General features: G+C 36.6%; 1 protein-coding gene across 1 annotated transcript; it reads left to right on the top strand.

Annotated features, from left to right (window-relative positions):
* The first annotated feature begins 2480 nt into the window (after window positions 1-2480).
* SLITRK1 (SLIT and NTRK like family member 1) lies at window positions 2481-8907 on the top strand. Its single transcript, XM_010984204.3, has 2 exons — window positions 2481-3023; window positions 3459-8907. Exon 2 carries the CDS (start codon window positions 3512-3514, stop codon window positions 5600-5602), a length of 2091 nt encoding a protein of 696 aa, XP_010982506.1. The 5' UTR covers window positions 2481-3023; window positions 3459-3511; the 3' UTR covers window positions 5603-8907.
* The last annotated feature ends 11384 nt before the right edge of the window (window positions 8908-20291 follow it).

Genomic DNA, 20291 nt, shown 5'->3' on the forward strand with positions numbered 1-20291 from the left:
GAGGAGTAGGTGTGCTTTTCTAGACTGCTTTATTTCTCTGAAATATATTTATTATGAAAATATATTCATAATATTCATATTAAGAAGAATTTTGTTAACTCATTAATGATGGTGCATTTTCCATAGAACTGTATGTGTGTGTGTCTCTGTTGTTTGCTTACAGTTTGATAGTGGATATCTTCATAGATGTGATATAACCTCAATATTTTCTTTGGTTTGGTTGCTCATCTGGGCAGTACCACAGCCTTTTCTTAGTGTGCAGAGATAATAAACTATTAGAGTAGGGTAGAATTGGGAAAAAATTTTGTAGCATAACGAAATAGGAAAATGCTTTGGTAAATTTTTTGATGTGATTGATGCTTTTAGAGGAAAGAAGCAATAGGAAGAGAGATTTATTTAATGGGTGAGGGAGGGAGATGAAATCTGAATATCAAGTTCTTGTTACCCTCAATTCTGTTTATTTAAAGTCAACTCAAATACTTTCTTTGGGTCTCTTTCCATAAAGTATTTATTCAGCAAGCTTAGTAACCAACTAACTTAAAGTGTGATTTTTCATAATTGCCATCAATATTGTTCTTCCTGAAGAGCCAGCATTTTTCTCTCTCTCCTTCAGAGTCTTGCCTACCCCAGCAACCACAGACACTGCAGGAATCTGCCCTCCTTTCTCAGAGTGGTTTCTGGGGACAAGACATTTCAGACCTGAGTCCTATTACAAAGAAACAGAAATATCCTTCCCTTCAGTTTAACTCCACTCTGCAGTTCTCAACTGCATGACATTATTTTAGTGAAATGGTTTTAAATTGATTAAGCTCAATTCCCTCTTTCTACACCTGGTAATGGGTTAAATTAAATAAGAACAGAATTGTTTTAGACGTGTAATAGGTTGTCTGAAAAAGGCCTCTCAAACTCTCTCTCTCTCCCTCTCTCTCTTTCTCTCTCACTCACACACACACACATACACACACATACATACCATACCAAGGTGAACTTCCATCCATATGCAGGCCCCCCCTCGCCACTGAATTTCACAGAAGGAGGAGGACAGCACATTTGTTATTTGCAAATGTCACTTATAGATATGAAAGCTACCTCTCTTTCCCCCAATAATTAGCTTCTGGACCCAAAAAAAGAAATCTCCATATTTCCCTGAATTTTCCCAACAACATTCCTTCCCCCAAATCTTTCACTCTCCAGCCTTTTCAAAATGCACACTTCTTTGAATATTTGATCTTTTATGCAGCTTGTTAGCAGACTTGTAACAGCTGTACAATTTGTGTAAGACCTAATTAAAAGGGAAACTGATGTGAACATATGATCTCTGCTTAGACTGAAGAAAGGACCAAACAACATTTTTTTTTTTTTTGAAAACCCCTGTGAATACCAAACCCTGAAATGGTGTAGACGTTTTTTAGAACGTATTGATGGAAAAGGTATTGACTCTGGTAAGTCAGCTAAACAGCCTTCTGAGAAGCTGCATTCTCTCCCCTCCCAGATGTTTGTAGAACTTGGTTTTTATAAGCTCCATCTAAGTTTGTAAAACCAGGTGATTCCTTCGCAGGGAAAAGCCTGAGCACTGTGCTCTGTCAGCACCATTGACCCAGCAAAGAGGAACTGGCCACTATCTGCAGATGAGGTTTGCACAGAGCCTTAGAGATTGGAGATTTCTATCGTCCTCTCTCGAAATGCAACTGGTTATTTACTTGTATGCATTTTAAATTTGTCCGGACAGATGTATTAACTTTGTGAGTGTGTGTGAGTGTGTGAGGGTGAGTGTGTGTGTATGTGTGTGTGCGTGGTGTGGGCGCACCAGTCTGCCAGTGGGTATTTAAGAGCATTCACGAATCACGTTGGGATTTTTCCCCTGCCCCCTCCCTCCTTTTCCGGTTCTCAGTGAACGCTCTCGGGTCTGGAATCAAAGACGCAAGCGTGTATTGTGTTTTCACCATGCAGACTTAAGTAACATTCAAGAAATATCATCAGAGAAACCTAACTCTCAAAGACGAAATTGACCAAAATTCTATACCAAGTTTAAAAAAGAAAAGTATGTACCTAAATTACATACCTAGCAGCAAAAAATTCCTACCCTTTTTTATTATATAAAACATATACGATATGAATATATGTTCCAATAGCCACTTTGAACATGCAAAAAGGGGGAAAAAAGGTTTTAAAGACATCAAATAGCATAAAACACTGTACTGCAGAGACGGAAGAAATGCATTTAAAGCACCGATGAAAATGGCGTGCCGTATAATTACCTCAAATTGCTGTTCGCTTGACACCCTGACACTAATTTTATTCAAGCCATCGGGAAATAAATGTTTTAAAAGCACTCTTTCCAAACGCTGGAGCTAGTAGGGGCTGTGAGGTCGTTAAGGAAAGGAAAGGGTAAAGTTTTCAGCAGGCAGAAAGAATTAAATAATCCTTTTAAAATAGGCGTATTTGTGGATCGACAGCCTTTAATGCCCACATTTTTAACGCTTGCCCTGTACGTGGATTGATTTTTTTTTTCCTTCAGCATTCCCTCACCAGATGGATTTTGCTACTGCAGATCAGCAGAGGGTGTCAGATCTTTCAGAGTGCACCAGGCTGGAACGAGCAGAGCTTCTTAGCAACTCTCTTTTTCCCCCCTCCCCATTCTCGCGCTCTCTCTCCCTCCCTCAGACAACTCGCCCCCCGCCCTCCGCCCCCTCCACGTAATTCCGAAAGAGCAGGAGAAAGAGAAGGAGAACAAGAAAAGAAGAGCTAGTATCCGAGAGCCAGAACCCAGAAAAAAGGCTGAAGAGGACCGAAGAGGAGGAAAGGAAAAGGATGGACAGCCACAAAACGCAGCGATTGCGGAAATTTTCCAGCGCCATTGGCTCGGCAGCGTGAGTCCTTCGGTCGGGCGTGATTTCAGCACCGGGGGGACTGGACAGCACCTCGGGGGTACTTCTGGGCAACCCGCAGCCACAGCAAGAACTCCATCAGCAGCCTCAACGACAGAAGCCGCGGAAAACCCTGCTTTGTATCAGAGAGGCAAGGTCAGTCCGACGCACAGCCATGCACAGGCAGTGCGCCTGTTCTAGGCTGCAAACCCTCTGCTTGTTTCCCTAACATGCACTTGCTTCTAATTACTAGCATTGTTCCCATCCTGATTAGTGAGAAACACTAGACGAGATTCTGTAAGGGTGCACTTTACATTTATATGTATATATTTAACTTCTTTTTCGTTATTTTAAAGGGCTGAGGGGGAGAGGGGTATTTTTTCTACTTTTTTTTTTTTTTTTTTGCTTGCCTTGCACTACGTGCCTGGATAGTTTGTAGATATAATTATTGACTGGCGCCTGGGTTGTTGCAGTGCGGGGGGGTTAGGGAGGAAGGAATCCACCCCCACCCCCCCAAACCCTTTTCTTCTCCTTCCCTGAGTTCGGACATTGGAGCACTAAATGAACTTGAATTGTGTCTATGGCGAGCAGGATGGTCGCTGTTACTTTGTGATGAGATCGGGGATGAATTGCTCGCTTTAAAAATGCTGCTTTGGATTCTTTTGCTGGAGACGTCTCTTTGTTTTGCCGCTGGAAACGTTACAGGGGACGTTTGCAAAGAGAAGATCTGTTCCTGCAATGAGATAGAAGGGGACCTACACGTAGACTGTGAAAAAAAGGGCTTTACAAGTCTGCAGCGTTTCACTGCCCCGACTTCCCAGTTTTACCATCTATTTCTGCATGGTAATTCCCTCACTCGACTTTTCCCTAATGAGTTCGCTAACTTTTATAATGCGGTTAGTTTGCACATGGAAAACAATGGCTTGCATGAAATCGTTCCTGGGGCTTTTCTGGGGCTGCAGCTGGTGAAAAGGCTGCACATCAACAACAACAAGATCAAGTCTTTCCGAAAGCAGACTTTTCTGGGACTGGACGATCTGGAATACCTCCAGGCTGATTTTAATTTACTACGAGATATAGACCCGGGGGCCTTCCAGGACTTGAACAAGCTGGAAGTACTCATTTTAAATGACAATCTTATCAGCACCTTACCTGCCAACGTGTTCCAATATGTGCCCATCACCCACCTCGACCTCCGAGGAAACAGGCTGAAAACGCTGCCTTATGAGGAGGTCTTGGAGCAAATCCCTGGCATTGCTGAGATCCTGCTAGAGGATAACCCGTGGGACTGCACCTGTGATCTGCTCTCCCTGAAAGAATGGCTCGAAAACATTCCCAAAAATGCCCTGATCGGCCGAGTGGTCTGCGAAGCCCCCACCAGACTTCAGGGCAAAGACCTCAATGAAACTACAGAACAGGACTTATGTCCTTTGAAAAACAGAGTGGATTCTAGTCTCCCGGCGCCCCCAGCCCAAGAAGAAACCTTCGCTCCTGGCCCCCTGCCAACTCCTTTCAAGACAAATGGGCAAGAAGATCATGCCACCCCAGGGTCGGCTCCAAACGGAGGTACAAAGATCCCGGGCAACTGGCAGATCAAAATCAGACCCACGGCAGCGATAGCTACCGGCAGCTCCAGAAACAAACCCCCAGCCAACGGCTTGCCCTGCCCTGGGGGCTGCAGCTGCGACCACATCCCAGGGTCAGGTTTAAAGATGAACTGCAACAATCGGAACGTGAGCAGCTTGGCTGATTTGAAGCCCAAGCTCTCCAACGTGCAGGAGCTTTTCCTGCGAGATAACAAGATACATAGTATACGGAAATCGCACTTTGTGGATTACAAGAATCTCATTCTGTTGGATCTGGGCAACAACAACATCGCCACCGTAGAGAACAACACTTTTAAGAACCTTTTGGACCTCAGGTGGCTGTATATGGATAGTAACTACCTGGACACGCTGTCCCGGGAGAAATTCGCCGGGTTGCAAAACCTTGAGTATCTGAACGTGGAGTACAACGCGATCCAGCTCATCCTTCCTGGCACCTTCAATGCCATGCCCAAACTGAGGATCCTCATTCTCAACAACAACTTGCTGAGGTCCCTACCCGTGGACGTTTTCGCTGGGGTCTCTCTCTCTAAGCTCAGCCTGCACAACAATTACTTCATGTACCTTCCGGTGGCAGGGGTGCTGGATCAGTTAACTTCCATCATCCAGATAGACCTGCACGGAAACCCTTGGGAGTGCTCCTGCACCATTGTGCCTTTCAAGCAATGGGCAGAACGCCTGGGTTCCGAAGTGCTGATGAGCGACCTCAAGTGTGAGACGCCAGTGAACTTCTTTAGGAAGGATTTCATGCTTCTCTCCAATGACGAGATCTGCCCCCAGCTGTATGCGAGGATCTCGCCTACGTTAACTTCGCACAGTAAAAACAGCACTGGGTTGGCGGAGACCGGGACGCACTCCAACTCCTACCTAGACACCAGCAGGGTGTCCATCTCCGTGTTGGTCCCAGGACTGCTGCTGGTGTTTGTCACCTCCGCCTTCACTGTGGTGGGCATGCTCGTGTTTATCCTGAGGAATCGAAAGCGGTCTAAGAGAAGGGACGCCAACTCCTCGGCGTCCGAAATTAATTCCCTACAGACAGTCTGTGATTCTTCCTACTGGCACAATGGGCCTTACAACGCAGATGCGGCCCACAGAGTGTATGACTGTGGCTCCCACTCTCTCTCAGACTAAGACCCCAAACTGGTAGTGCAGTAGAGGGGGGATGGCAATGCCCCTCCATCTCCCCACTCCGCCGCCGGAATCCCAGAGGTCAGAGGAGCCCAGACCCAAGTCCAGCGCCCCCAAGGCTTGATGGACATAAGTAAATAAATAACTATGAACTCGATCAGCTGAGAGGGTCTGACCCCTTAGCTCCGTTCTAAATACAAAGAGCAGATTGTGGTGAGCAGGGAAAGCGCTGCCAAATCGCATTTCGCTGCAGCCCCTTTTGACAAAAGCCCAGCAGGGGCCCTGGGCTGAGAAGTGACTGTGCCCTTCCCCCTCGGAGGAGGGGCCGGAGGGGATGGCTGCCGTGGTCCTATACATATATACATATACCCACATCTATATAGAGAGATAGATATCTATTTTTCCCCTGTGGATTAGCCCCGTGACGAGGGGGGCGTGATGGCTCCCTGTTGGCTACGCAGGGATGGGCTGTTGCACGAAGGCATGAATGTATTGTAAATAAGTAACTTTGACTTCTGACAAAAACAAAAAGTGCTGCATGGCTCGCATGGAATCCACGCGTTCCAGGGACGCTGCCCTCCCGGCGACTGGGGACGCCGTCACGTTCACAGCTCCCACAGCTATCCTTCTTACCTGATAAGTCCCATCGTATCAAACTTTCTAGAAACAAAATACAGTATAATCAGAAAGTGCCATTTCGCCATTATTTGTGATCGGTAGGCAGTTCAGAGCGTACGTTTACTGTGAAAAAAAAAAATAATGTAAAGGTTTTATTTAAGACATTTGCATGGCTAGTCATCAGTCCATTTTATGAGTTAAAAATGTATTTTGTTGAGCGAAGTTTTTATGGGTTGTTTTGGGTTCTTTTATTTTGATGGTGATGTTTTGTTTTTGTTTTTGTTTTTTTTTGGAGGGGGAATATTTTTCTATACATATCCAATAATGCCTTCCATCTGAATGTAAAATAAGTACCCATGATTTCTATTATAGTATCAGTGTAATTATTAAAAAAAGATTTTGAGGCAGTTAAGCATGACCAATTAATGTCACTCTAGTGCTTAGGCTGCGATCCTATGGTAGCAATTCTGTGCTGGTGTAAATCTTACTTATAAAGTAGGAAAAAAGAACCGAGGAAGCACGTGGAATTTACTAATTCTATTCGAGGATTTTATAATGGCATATTTTTTCAGTATTAAAGTGAAAATGTTTTCAACTCTGGGTCCTTACATTTTTCCAGCTTCATATTTGCAACTGGTAAATTGGATTTGCGGTGGAAAGGACGCGGGAGGGGGGCGGTCCGGGTTGGATGTCTTCCAGAGCTACATTAAGGCTCTTTCTGTAATCTTCTTACTTAGTTTTTTGCGGGTTACGTAGCTCCCCATCCCCCTCATTCCCGCCCGGACTTTTCCAGCTTTCCCCTGCGGTTGAGTAAGGTTTTCCCCCAGCACACCTCCTTCCCCACCTCCCTTTTCCTCCTCTCCTTATGCGGCAGTGAATCCCTTTATTAATTCTGGAAATCCCTCGCTGCCGCTTCTGCTGCTGCTGCACACATTGCAGATATGTTAAGAATGTTAGTAGAGATTTGATTTAATTGACTCTGCCTAGATCGGTCTCATTAAACAGTGGAGGTTTCATTGGTCAGCACTCTTCGATGAAAGACAGCCCTAATGACTGGCATTTGAGATGCTGCTGGCGTTTTGAATTCAACATCTGCCGAAAACGGTAAAACTAATTAGTGCCCACCTACCCTCCCCGCCCCGGCAACTGCATATTGAAATTTGTTAAAGCACTCGTCTTTATGGAAATCAATCATTATCCTAAAGAAGTGTTTCTCTCCCATCATTTGGATTTCTGGTTGTGGCCCAGTAATTAACAAGAAAAGCATTGAACTGTTTGAATTTTATGAGCCAATGTAACTCTGGCCTCAATCATATTCCTCTGGGATTGCTAAGCAGTCTATGTTATCAGCAGTTAAGGGACAAAAAGCAAGCAAAACTACACAAGTTGATGGGGTCTGCATTCCACCACATATCCATTCTGGAGAAGTATGTTAAAAAACTGCAGACCACAGGTTAAAAAAAAAAAAAAAGAATGAAAGAAAGAAAGAAATTACTAGATTGTAAATCAGCTAATGAAAGCCCACAGAGCAGTTTTAAGATTTGCCTTCTAGAACTCATATTCTAGACAGAAGTAATTTCCCAGAACGGTGATGTTCTGGAGTATGTATTATTTATTTTAATGCTTTTTAAAAAAAAATAAAATCTTTATTATAAACCATGACTATTCCTAAGGCCATTCATCATTTTCTCTCTTGATTCTTTTGTTTGTGGACTGCATTTCATAGTAGTAAAACTGTAACCTACTGTCCTCTGACAAATACTCTTAAGTTGCTATTTATTTATTCATTTTTCATATGAAGGCCTTAATTCTTTTTATGGGAAGACAACTGGGTTCCCCTTAGGAAATCAACAGATTTGTGATGGAAATGTTGGGGAAAGGGAAGAGTAATATAGTAAATGATATTATGACCTTAAGAAAAAAGAGAAAAGATTACAGGTGTCCTGTGTTTCTGGTGGAAAGTGACTTTTGAAAAAATATCTAGTGAGGCATGATGGTAATTTTTAGAACTGATACATGATTGATTTAAGTCAAGGAAAATTGAACTTCTGGTAGAAGGTGTGTACTGGGTCATGAACTTTCCTTCATACCAATTAAAAAGAAATTACATTAGGCAAGGTTAAAGGGGTAAATTTATTTTTAAAATATTAGCTTCGATGCTTTTTTGAGTGGTCATTTTCTGCCAGGCATGTGCTAAGTGTTTTATATAATTATTTAACTTAATTAGCACAACTACAGAATAATTTAATAAGAAATTGTTATTTCCATTATACTAATAAGAAAATTGAGGCTTAGGGAGAACAAGCAGGAACTTAGACCATCCTTGGTAAATAGTGGAGCTGTATTTAAACCCAATTTTTCTCATACTCCAAAACCTTACTCTTTGAATGGAGTAGTCATATATATTTACCTGGTAACTTCTTAAAGAAAGCTATTCTTAAAAAAAAAAAATATATATATATATATATATATATATATATACACACACACACACACACACACACACACACACACACAGACATACATATCTGTAAAAATACAGATAAATTAAAGACCCTGGTTTTATCTTCTTAATTGAGTATGTACTGGTGGCCCTTAAGTCTTACAAGATAAGAAAATTGTCCCATATTTTGAGGAGATAACTTTAGTGGGTTCTCCAGGAGTGTAAAAGAAGACTTAATATAAAGAAAAAAAATCAATGTGCTATATGAATTTATGAATTATATAAATTCAAATCATTAAATTATTTATATATTGATTCTAAAATATTTGGACCATCAAATATTTTAATGCATAATAATGCATGTTAAAAATCTATATAGAAAAGATATCCAATGATTTCACAGAAAACAATATTTATTATTTAGATAATATTTTATTTATTTTGATAAAGTATCCCTATCACAATTATATATGTAAATATATCATATAGTTTATATATGTGTGTGTATATATATATATTTATTGGTTTAGTTTGCAGGATACATAATATATGTGATATCACCATATACCTTTCATTTAGAAGTACTTCTTGTTTTTGTTTTGTCTTTATTAAATGCTCATATAACTGAAGTTGCCATGTGCTTTAGTTGAGATACCTTGTTTCCAGTTAAATCATCCCTGAATTCACCAAAGAGAGATTTCAGTTGTGCCAGATAGAAAAGGAGGAAAGAAGAAATCTTGTTTAGTTCCATTGCTTTAAAGAAAGTAGTAGGTTCTGTGGCTGCTGGTGTAACTAAGAATATCCTAGAATTTAAGTTGTTGCCATAGAAATGTATTGTTTAACCATTTTTACATGTTTACCCAGGAGGAAGCTGGAATAGCTGATCTAACATTACTATAACAGGATTCTGTTCTTAACAGTATTTACATCAAATGTAATTAGAACTGTGAGGCATGTTAATAGTGTTAAAATTATATTGGTGATTCCAAGGACAGTTTGCTTATTTAGCTTTTTCCAGGTTGCTAATAAATGTGTTTGGTACGTACAGAGAGTTGGATGAATTTGCACTGGTGAATAGGGAAGTGTGTGTTTTAATGTGTTGGTAGAATATTAAGTGGAGTGGTTTCTAATTCAATTCTTCTGCTAGCTAATTTATAAATACTATTTTTATTTGTATGCTTATTTAAAGAAAAATGGAAATATAAAATGTGCTAAAAATTTAATTTTAGCTTGTATTCACTTTTGGTTCATTTTCTTTCTTAATCTATTTCAAGTGTAACATATGATTTAATTTTTAAAAGATAAACTCTCTATGATATCAACAGACATAGTAAATGCATACTCAAAATTACTGTTATATGATTTCCTTCATGTGGCCCTGAACTATAAAAAAAAAAAGGTTAAATTAAATGTTTCATATAATTCCCCTGGCATTTTCTTTCATCTATAAAGTCACCAAAATATGATTATAAAAAGTAACAAACAGGATATGCAGGACTTTCTTCTTGGTTTTGAAAGTGAAAGAAATGTCACTGAATGGTTTCATGAAAACACTTATTACAAACAGAATAATCCTGAAACCTGAATCAATATTGACTCTGTTGTGGCCTATCAAAATTTGATTGGGTTTCAGAAAAAAATTAAACAGTTAAGATAATAACAGATTAAGCGTTTAGAAACTACAATTTTATAACAAAACAGACTACTGAAGAAATCATCTTAGATTATTAAAGCCCAGTATCACCCTTTGGCCCCAGTTGACTGGCAATTTCAGTTTATTGGCTTAGACCTCAACTGTCAAATTAATAACTCTCCTCTTTCCATTTACTTACAAAATATATACTATATTGCTTACTTGAAAAATAATTATATTTCCTACTTGAACTTTGCACAAAACTTACAGGAGAATCGTCTAATAGTTTAAAGAATTTGAATGAGATAGAACCGAAATATTCAATTGGCAACAATAATTGAGCACTTGTTACATGAAAAATATTGTAGAGGCTCTTTTGGGGGGAAAAAAGGGGCAGTTCTAACCTCAAAGAGCGTATGACCTACAAAGATGAGATACATACATCGTTGTTCTTGTAGAATAGTACATCATTGGCAATTTTTAAATGATATGATGCCATCACATCATTTAAAATTTTGTTTCTTTTAAGTAATCTAGAGTTTGGCCATTTGGATAAGTGCAGTTGTCACATAAGCTTTATTTCTTGTGCAAAGAGTTGTAAATCTTAAAAAAATGTTTTAAAATGAAACCGAAACTTTCCTTACTTTGCTAGTTTTACTTTCATTTCTTCATCTGTAAAATGGTCCGCTATTTTGGAACAGTTTCCTGACTAATCATTCCAAAACGAAGCAAACTGGTTTTTACCTTAATGAATAAATAACTGATAATGTTCAGTGTTAGTGATTTGAGAAATCAAATATAAATTTAGCAAATTGAATAAAAATTTTTATGGTATAAGAATTTCAAAATAATTGTCTCTAGGTACTTAGCTTTGATTTGTGTTGTTCATAGTATACATAGCTTAGATAACAGAAGCTTAAATATATTAGATATACTTTAAAAAATTTATAGTAAAGCTAATAACCCCCTAGCCATTTCTTATTTAGCAAAACCTAATATTCAATTACCTAGTAACGTGTTCCAGATTTACAAGTCCAAAGGTTTAACAAGCAGGAAGCAAAGCCATACATTTACTAACTTCTATGCCTTTCTCCCTTTGTCTCTGACTCCATTTCTTTTCTTGGCAGAAGAATACAGAAAGGAAACATATTTAGCTGCAGCATATCAATAGAAAAAGTCAGTAGATAGTAAAAAAAAAAATGAGAAGTGCCTCAAATGTAGATGATAAATGATCAGTCCGTAATGCTATCAGAGAAGCAGTCTCTCTACTTCCCAGGAAAGGAGGATGAGTAGAAAAGGGCCACTATTACCGTAAACAATAATGGCTCTTACCAGATTCTGTGACATTTCTGTGTCATTTTCTTTTTTAAATCTGTACCTTTTTAACTTGCACATGGTACAAAAAGCTATGCTCATTATTATGATAGGAATATGATTTGAATAGTATTATGAGTATATATGTGGAAATTTTTGCCACTTCTATAAATTAATAGGATTACAAAATGGTAAATGAATTTGAAACAATGATATTGCCTATACATTATTGTCAAATTCACATGATTTAGTCCAGGCATTTTTATGTATTAAATTAATTATTTTAGATAATTTAAATAATCTTTCATGACTAAACTATTACTGTATCTAAAATATTTTGTTATATAATATATGCCATGGTATCTTATAATAATTATTTGCTAATTTCTGTTCAGTTAGATAATTTTTGTAGCTAATCTGCTAAAGTAGCAACTTAGTAGCAGTTAACTTGACTTAATTGGATATATTTTGCATAGGTTTGGGTTTTGCTGGCCATACAGCAAATGTTTGAGTATGATTTTGTCATCACTGAGTTGGAAATCATGTTAGTGAACTTTTCAAGGTTCCTCAATAATAGATCTAACCTGGCTTACCTCATTATCAGGTAAATCTAAAGGGAATGAAATCACTAAAGCAAAGAGTTTAATGCTGTTAATCCCTCTGTTTCCTGAATGACTAAATGTGTTCTTGTGTCTCTATATATGCTTTAATGAGAGGGCTTAACATTATTATTATTATTATTATTATTATTATTATTATTATTATTATTATTATTATTATTATTATTATTATAGCAGAGGGGTCAGAAAATGTTAAATTTTTATTTTTCAACGAAATTCTGGATGGCATTTGTGTTTTTCACCAGAATGGTCAGCATTCTAGCAATTATATTTTATGTTACAGATAGTATTTGTTATAATTAGACAGTAAGACATTACCAGCAGAGTATTCCAGGAGGGTATTATATCTTACGGTATAATATTACAAGGGATAAGACTTGAAGCCAAGAAACTTAGCAGCTGGAAACAGTAATAACCCCTAAGAAATGAATTACATGGGATGTCATGTTACTATTATAACTTTAAATTTATAACATTAACTCAAGAAGAAAGTCAGATCAGAGTACTTTTGAACATTATTTGCATAAGCATGACATCACTTATAGCCAGCCCCAAACTATTCATGCCACAAGGTTTGTTTAATATAGAACACTTTTCCCAGCATTTTTTCATGGATAACTAATATGGTACTCATTACATTTTTGTCCCTGCAAGCCCAATTTACACACTTGATGAGCAATCAAATTCATAACTGGAAACAGAATTAATTTCTTTTATAAATGCATGGTTTTTAGTTCATAATATCTTAAACTGGCATGACATATTTTAAGAAGAGAAATTTCAGTCCACTTTATGTAGGCTTTTAAACCATGATTGAGAAATATTCTGACCACAGACTTTATAATAGTGCATTCTTCAAGACTAATACAGTTGTAAGTGGTGTATGTACCATGTAGCTCAAGACATTTCAAGGAGGCAAAAGCACTGGTGTCAGGGAGATATATCTCAATCATGTCTAATTCAGAAAACAAGAACAAAATTATAGAAAAACGACAAAGGGTGATGGAAATTTTATTTTGATTGCTTCAGCATATAATTATTGATCACATACTGTATGCCAGGCACTTACGCAGAGGTTCCAAACTGTACAGAACAGACTAGATCTCTGTTCATCTGAATTTACATTCTATAAGGGATTATGAAAAACTAAACAAAAAAAATTAAGATAAACTTGGAGAAAGAAGAGCTATGAATGAAGTCAAATGAAGAAGAAGCTGGTATCTCTTTTTTTGGGGTGTTCATGGAAGTTACCTCTGAAGAGGAGAAACATGAAGTAAATGAAAAATGTTATGAGACAATTATTTGAAGATTAGAATGAAGAGAGATGCTGGCAAATAAATCATCAAGTACAAAGCATCCTGATTTATAAATGTACATGAGATGTTTAAGTCCTAGAAAGAAGGCCGGAATGACTGGCATCTGATCATAGGCATATCTGAACTTAGAGAGGCAGGGAGAAACCAGAGAACCTTAAAACCCATAGAAGGAGTTTGGATTTTATTTCAAGTACAACAGAGAGTTTAAGCAGGCAAGTGATATGATCCAAGTGGTTTAAATAGCGCTTTTGGCTTATTTAGTGAGAATGAATTACTGCAGGGAAAGTAGAAGGCAAGGAGGTGACCCTGCAGAGTTTGGAAAAGATGTGGTGGTATCTTGGATCGTGGTGGTAAGTAGTAGAGGTGGGCAGAAGTGGAGAGATGGGTGGTAAATTTTTGGTGTCCAGCAGAACTCTGTATTGAAGCAGATTTAGGAGCGAAGGAAAGGAAAAATAAGGGTTGTGTTTGTTTTCTTTATCAACCAGCTTGATGGTGGTGTCTTTTATTGAAAAGGGAAGGCTGGAGCAAGCAAGTGTTAGGTTTTAGAGTTGTGATTTGAACATGGTAACCTGAGATGCCTATTTACCTATTCTGGGTAGATTGTTGGACATGGAAATACAGAGTTCAGGGAGAGTTTAGGATGGAAAATATAGACTTGAAATTCATCATTCATCTTTAATTGATGGCTGCATTTTATAGAATTAAAAATTAAGCCTATGATTGTATTTAACTGGTAAACTTTATCTTCAGGGAAGATTTATTGAAAATTGAATGTAAACTGGGTTTTAGACATAATTGATGTAGGAAAGTATAAACCACATGTGATATCTCTAATATCTGCACATTTTCCCTCAAGCCAGGAGACTATATTTAAAACCTGGCAAAATATTCATTTCTGAAAATAAATTGAAAATAGAAAAAAAATGGCCTGAAAAAAGGAAAAACAGCATGTGATATAAGGATACAATGTACACTTTAAATTGAAATGCTTAAGCTCTTTTGCTTCAATAATCATATTTCTGAGTGAAAAGGAAGCAATTCATCTTCTCCATTACGAGTGACAAAAGATTTAACTTTTCCTTTTTCCCAAGAGGTAAAGGAAGATTATGTTTAGTAATCAATAGTAAGACAAGAATGAGTATTATTTGGTAGTTAGTCAAAAATTGGACTGTTTTAGAAAGTTTTATTTTACCTCTGCTTGTAGGCATCTCTGTCAGTGTTCTGGTTATCTCTTAAAACCCCAATGCCACATTTGGTATTTAGTTCAACCTTTGAGTTGACAGAACCATAAAAATTATTTCGTTTTCTTCATTTATCTGCGTCACTTAGCACACCGTCACTAACTGTCTCTAATCCCAAACAATTTAAGTGTAATTGAACTTAATCTTCTGGGTAAATTGTGATTACTTTCCATTTTATTTCAGTCCTGCTGAAATTCAAATATTCATTTTAGAGATTGTACAAGGCACGTTCCCCTCTTCATAAGGCTCTAGGTGGCTGCAGTTCTTTCTGAATAATCATGATGCCATGTTGTAAATTCTCAGCTTATTTTTGAAAGGAAGTTAAAAGCTGGATGAGAGCTCTGCTTGGTTTCTCACAACACAGCCTCATGATACTACAGAGTTCAGAGTCTTTGGGATCATCTATTGGGTCCACAGCAACAAACCTATGGTCAGAAAGTCTTGAATCTGGGTTCAGTTCTCCTCTAACTAATTCTGTGATGCTAGGCAAAGCTCTTAATTCCATTGAGTCTCAATTTTCATACCTAAAATGAGACTGCTGGACTAAAATCAAGTAGTAGGAAAAATTTTTCTGTAATAGGCCAGATAATAAGTGTTTTAGGCTCTGTGGGCTAAGATGTAAAATCTTGGACATTATGTAGATATTGTGTATAGATGTGTATTATGTAGCTATGTATAAAACAAGAGAGAAAACAAATTTCCAAAAATTTGTTTTGACAAAATTTAGAACTTTATTCATAGACTCTGACATTTGAATTGTATGTAATTTTTACATGTCACAGAATAATATCTTTTGATTTTTTTAACTATTAAAAAATAAAAAAAAAATTCTTAGCACACAGGTGGCATAAAAACAGGCAAGAGGACTGACCTTGCCCGTGGGAGGTAGTTTGCCAATCTGTGAATGAGATTAACTCTAAATTCCTCTAATAAAGCTCAAATAGAATCTTTATTACAGAGTCATTAAAATATCTCAAACGTTTGCATTGTACAAATGATGTAAAATTCTCAAAATTATATAGGATATTTGTCTAAGTTTTTTTTTTTTTCATTCAGTGTATAGATATTTTAAATTATGCCAAGGAATTTTAGCAGAATAATTTAAAATGTGCTCCAAGTAGGCCAGGGATAAAATAATGATTGACGAGGACTGACAATAAACTAATTATGTTTGATCAAGAATTACTGAAGTGGTTAAGAGTTTCATGTCTAGATTCACACTGTATCAATTCTCATACTAGCTCTGGCTAGCTGTGTGAACTTGACCAAGTTATTAACCTTATAGCTCCTTGATTTTCTCACTTGTAAAATGTAAATGACAATGATAGCGCTGACTTCATAGGAATGTCATGAATATTAAATGCATTAATACAGTTAAAATGCCTATAAGAGGTTTGAATACATTATGAACTTTCCAAAAGCTTTAGCCATTAATAGTGGCTCTCTGTTGCATAAATAATTTTATGTAATTCTCAACATAATTACATATTGTAGGTCATTTTTTTTTTAATCATGATTTTACAAATAAAGAATCTGAAGATTAGAAAGCAATTTACCTGGGAGTACACTGCTCAGTGGCAGACCCAAAATGCAAAGCCAGATCAGAGGGACTTTAAAATGCATTTTAACTTCACAACTGGGTATCTGATGAGAGATTATCAGAGTGTATCCACCCAACCATCTGTGACATTTTTCTGGCATCCATTTTGTTGTTTTTCCAGGGATTACAGGTATATAATGCTATTTTGTTATGTTTCCCCTTTCCACCCCAATGTTGAAGTACACACATGATTTTCTTTTTAATGTGACACAATGAGATTTACCCCCATCCCCTAACTTGTTCTGCTACTGGGCAGTAACAGACACTCTCAAATTGAATTTCGCTTCCTTTTGTGCTTCCTAACCTTCATTTAAATCTCTACACTGTAGCTATTTTTAGCTAATCCACAGAAGGAAAAGAAAAAATAAATAAAAATGAAAAACCTTACACTAAATAGTACTAAGGTGACCAGATGGCTTAAAACAACACTTTTTTTTTTTTTTTTTTTACAAGTGGTGGGGAATTAAAAAAAAATCTAATAGCAAATAAATGCATTTTTAATGCCAGCATTTCAGTAGGGATGTTTGGCAGGAAGGATATTTCTTAGTCCTTCAAATTACATATACATATGATATGCTATGGAGCAAACTCACTTTTTAAAATTGTATTTGGTTTTAAAGATCGTGTTAGTTGTACGCCAGGGACTACAGTTCTTTTTGTCTGGCATTAACACCTGTCTATGAATACATCTATGGTGTCGTGTTGTTGCTATTGTGAGAGTGCTTATCATCCACACTATCGTTTTGGAAGGCAATTCATTTTGCTTTCCAATGCCAAATGTGAAGTGGGCTAAGATGTCAGGATACATTTGCTTAGGATAGGAAACACACTTTCCTTGCAGGACCTACTTCCAATATTATCTCTGGTGACTCTACTATTTATAGAACTGTCTTTCATTATTTCCACAGTCTAAGAGATACAAAACACTGTGGCCTCCAAAAATGATTTCTTGATTTTAAAATTTAGAGAAATACTATATTCAACAACTTAAATACTTGTCCTTACTATAGTACTTTACTGATTTCAAGAAATATTCTGAGCGTCTGTGAGAAGTGTATGATACACAGTATTTCCCATGCTTTTTATAAGACCTCGGAAGTTGCCACCCTCCGGTCACCACACCACCCTTTGTTTATTTGTTTGTTTTTCCAGAACACTTATTTAGAGACTTGCAGGTCAGAAGAGATAATTGCCTGATGTATCCAATTTAGGAGGGGAAAAAAAAACAAAACAAGATGAGTTCAGAACTTAGAAAACTGAATTCATAGTAGTCTAAAGTAATGGGCTTAGAGCCAATTCCTTCTGAAAGAAAACCAGCAATTCAGAGAAGTAATAATAATAAAGGAAAAAGAGAAGCCATTGTATTTATTTCTTGTGGCTTTCGGGCATTTCTAAGTCCAATTGTATGCCATTTACCACAAAGAGCTTGGCCTTTCTTCAATTATACCATCTGTTGAAGCACTGGGTAGATCACTACTGTATGACCTAGTGGTTCAAAATAGCTTGTGTCCCCAGAAATATAGAACGCTCCATAGAACAAATTTTCTCTATTAATCTGGCTCTGCAAGATCCATCCATTTGGCCCAGTTTCACAGGAATAAGATTAATTGGTCACACTGGAGTTTATTTTAAAACAGCGTACCATTCAAAGTTACCCTATTCCTGCTTATCTTTAATGAGCTATCTATTTCATATATGAACTTTGTAAGCCTAGCAAATAAAATATAACTAATAATAAACTGATGGTCTTTGCTGATTGGTAGGCAGTTCTTTAAATCTGTAACTGGGTGACTTCTTACTGAACTTTAGAAGCAAGTGTATTTCCTCTAATTTGGTGTGTTAAAATGCTGATTGATTTTCCATCTGAACTTATCAGTTAGGACCATACTTAATGAAACAAAAGGTCAATTTGTTTTTATTTGCAACTGTTTTGTGAAGTCAGTAAGCAAATTCTACTTGAAAAATTCACTTCCCACCTTCTCTTAAAATCATTTATACCTATGTTCATTGTGATAGATGTTATTGAACATTAGAAAATCTGCATCCTTTAGATTCTATTGAGATTGTTAGTTCTTTTTTTTTTTTTCAATTGAAGTATAGTCAGTTACAGTGTGTCAGTTCCTGGTGTACAGCATAATGCCACAGGCATGCATATATATTATATATATTCATTTTCATATTCTTTTTCATTAAAGAGTTTAACAAGATAATAAATATAGTTATCTGTGCTATACAGAAGAAATTTACTTTTTTATCTATTTTTATATATAGTAGTTAACATTTGCAAATCTCAAACTCCCTAATTTATCCCTTCCCACCCTCTTTCCCCAGTACCCATTCAAGATTGTTTACTATGTCTGTGAGTCTGTTTCTTTTGTAGATGACTTCATTAGTGTCCTCTTTTTTTCTTTTTCTATTTTTTTAGATTCCACATATGAGTGATATCATATGGTATTTTTCTTTTTCTTTCTGGCTTACTTCAGTTAGAATGACGATCTCTAGGTCCATCTATGTTGCTACAAATGGCATTATTTTATTATATTTTTATCACTGAGTTGTATTCCATTGTATAAATATTCTTCCTTATGCAGTCATCTATCGGTGGACATTTAGGTTGCTTCCATGTCTTGGCTATTGTATATAGTGCTACTATGAACACTGGGGCACATGTATCTTTTTGAATTAGAGTTCCCTCCAGGTATATGCCCAGAATTGTTAGTTCCTCTTGAGCATGGCACATGTTTCTGTATCTTTTACCCTCCTTGCTTATTTGAAGAATAATACATGATTAATATTAGTTGGTTGAATGGACATTTATAAAAACATATCTTTATTCTTTAAATTTGGTTGCAGAATGGCAAGGCAAAATTATTATATTCAGTATATTTTCAGAACCCATACTCCTCCCAAATCAAATGTTATCAAATATCCAAAGTATGATATTTGTAAATAAATATTTCCATTCCTAAGTTTATTATAGAGACAAGGGTAGTTATCATTCAAAGAGGGAATAAGGCTTTATCATTTTGATAAGTTAATCATAATATATTTGATATGTGGAACTAGAAATAGATTTATATAAAATTAGATTTACATAAAAAGCAAACAAGTCACAGTGCTATAATTCAGCAAAAGAAATATGGCTACAAAGAGACTTAAAAAGTCTACTGGAGTCTTTCAGGGAAAAATGTTTCTTGCCACAAACACAAACACATGCACACACACCCTCCCCCTCATGGTTTGAGAATGAAGGCAGTAGTAGACCACAACCTCTGGGTCACTGACTCATGAAGGATGGAATTGGAGAGAGCAACACTGAATATAGGTCTATATTGAAAAACAGGGGAAAACTATCTGTTTGTTTTTTTAATTTAGAAGTCTAATAGAATTATGAGAAGGTAAACGGTGCATCTTCATAATTTGTTGAATAAATAAACCAAAGCTTTATTAAAGATTTACTAAAACCACTTATTAATTTTAGAATTTGTATAAATAGCTTACCCATGTGAAATCTGCCAACTGTGTCTCACACAGTGCTGAAATAAGGGTCAATAGGTAAATAAGACTTGATTTTCCTATATGATTTTAAAATTTAAGCATTGATTAAAAATATTTTTATTGATTATTTGTTTTTAGAAGCTCAATCATATCTTGTACCAAATTGCTTTAGGCCAAAGAGAATTATTTATCCAACATTTATTTTCTTTTCTTGGTAATATTTTATAATCCTTATAATTTTTTGTCTTATAAAAATAATAGTTATTCATAGGCAATGATTAATTATCATCTCTAAGAAGTTAGAAAGTTTATTGTTTGAAAAGCTTTCATATCATATTTACTGTTTTTATAAATCAATTCACTTGGTATCTTGAAATATATTTCTTATTTGGGGGGTTAAAAACAAACA

The sequence above is a fragment of the Camelus dromedarius genome, chromosome 13 (assembly GCF_036321535.1).
Source record: "Camelus dromedarius isolate mCamDro1 chromosome 13, mCamDro1.pat, whole genome shotgun sequence".
In the NCBI taxonomy this organism is placed as follows: Eukaryota; Metazoa; Chordata; class Mammalia; order Artiodactyla; family Camelidae; genus Camelus; species Camelus dromedarius.

Bases quoted from the DNA above. Each gene is read 5' to 3' on its own strand.
- SLITRK1 (XM_010984204.3), top strand. From the start codon at position 3,512: ATGCTGCTTTGGATTCTTTTGCTGGAGACGTCTCTTTGTTTTGCCGCT.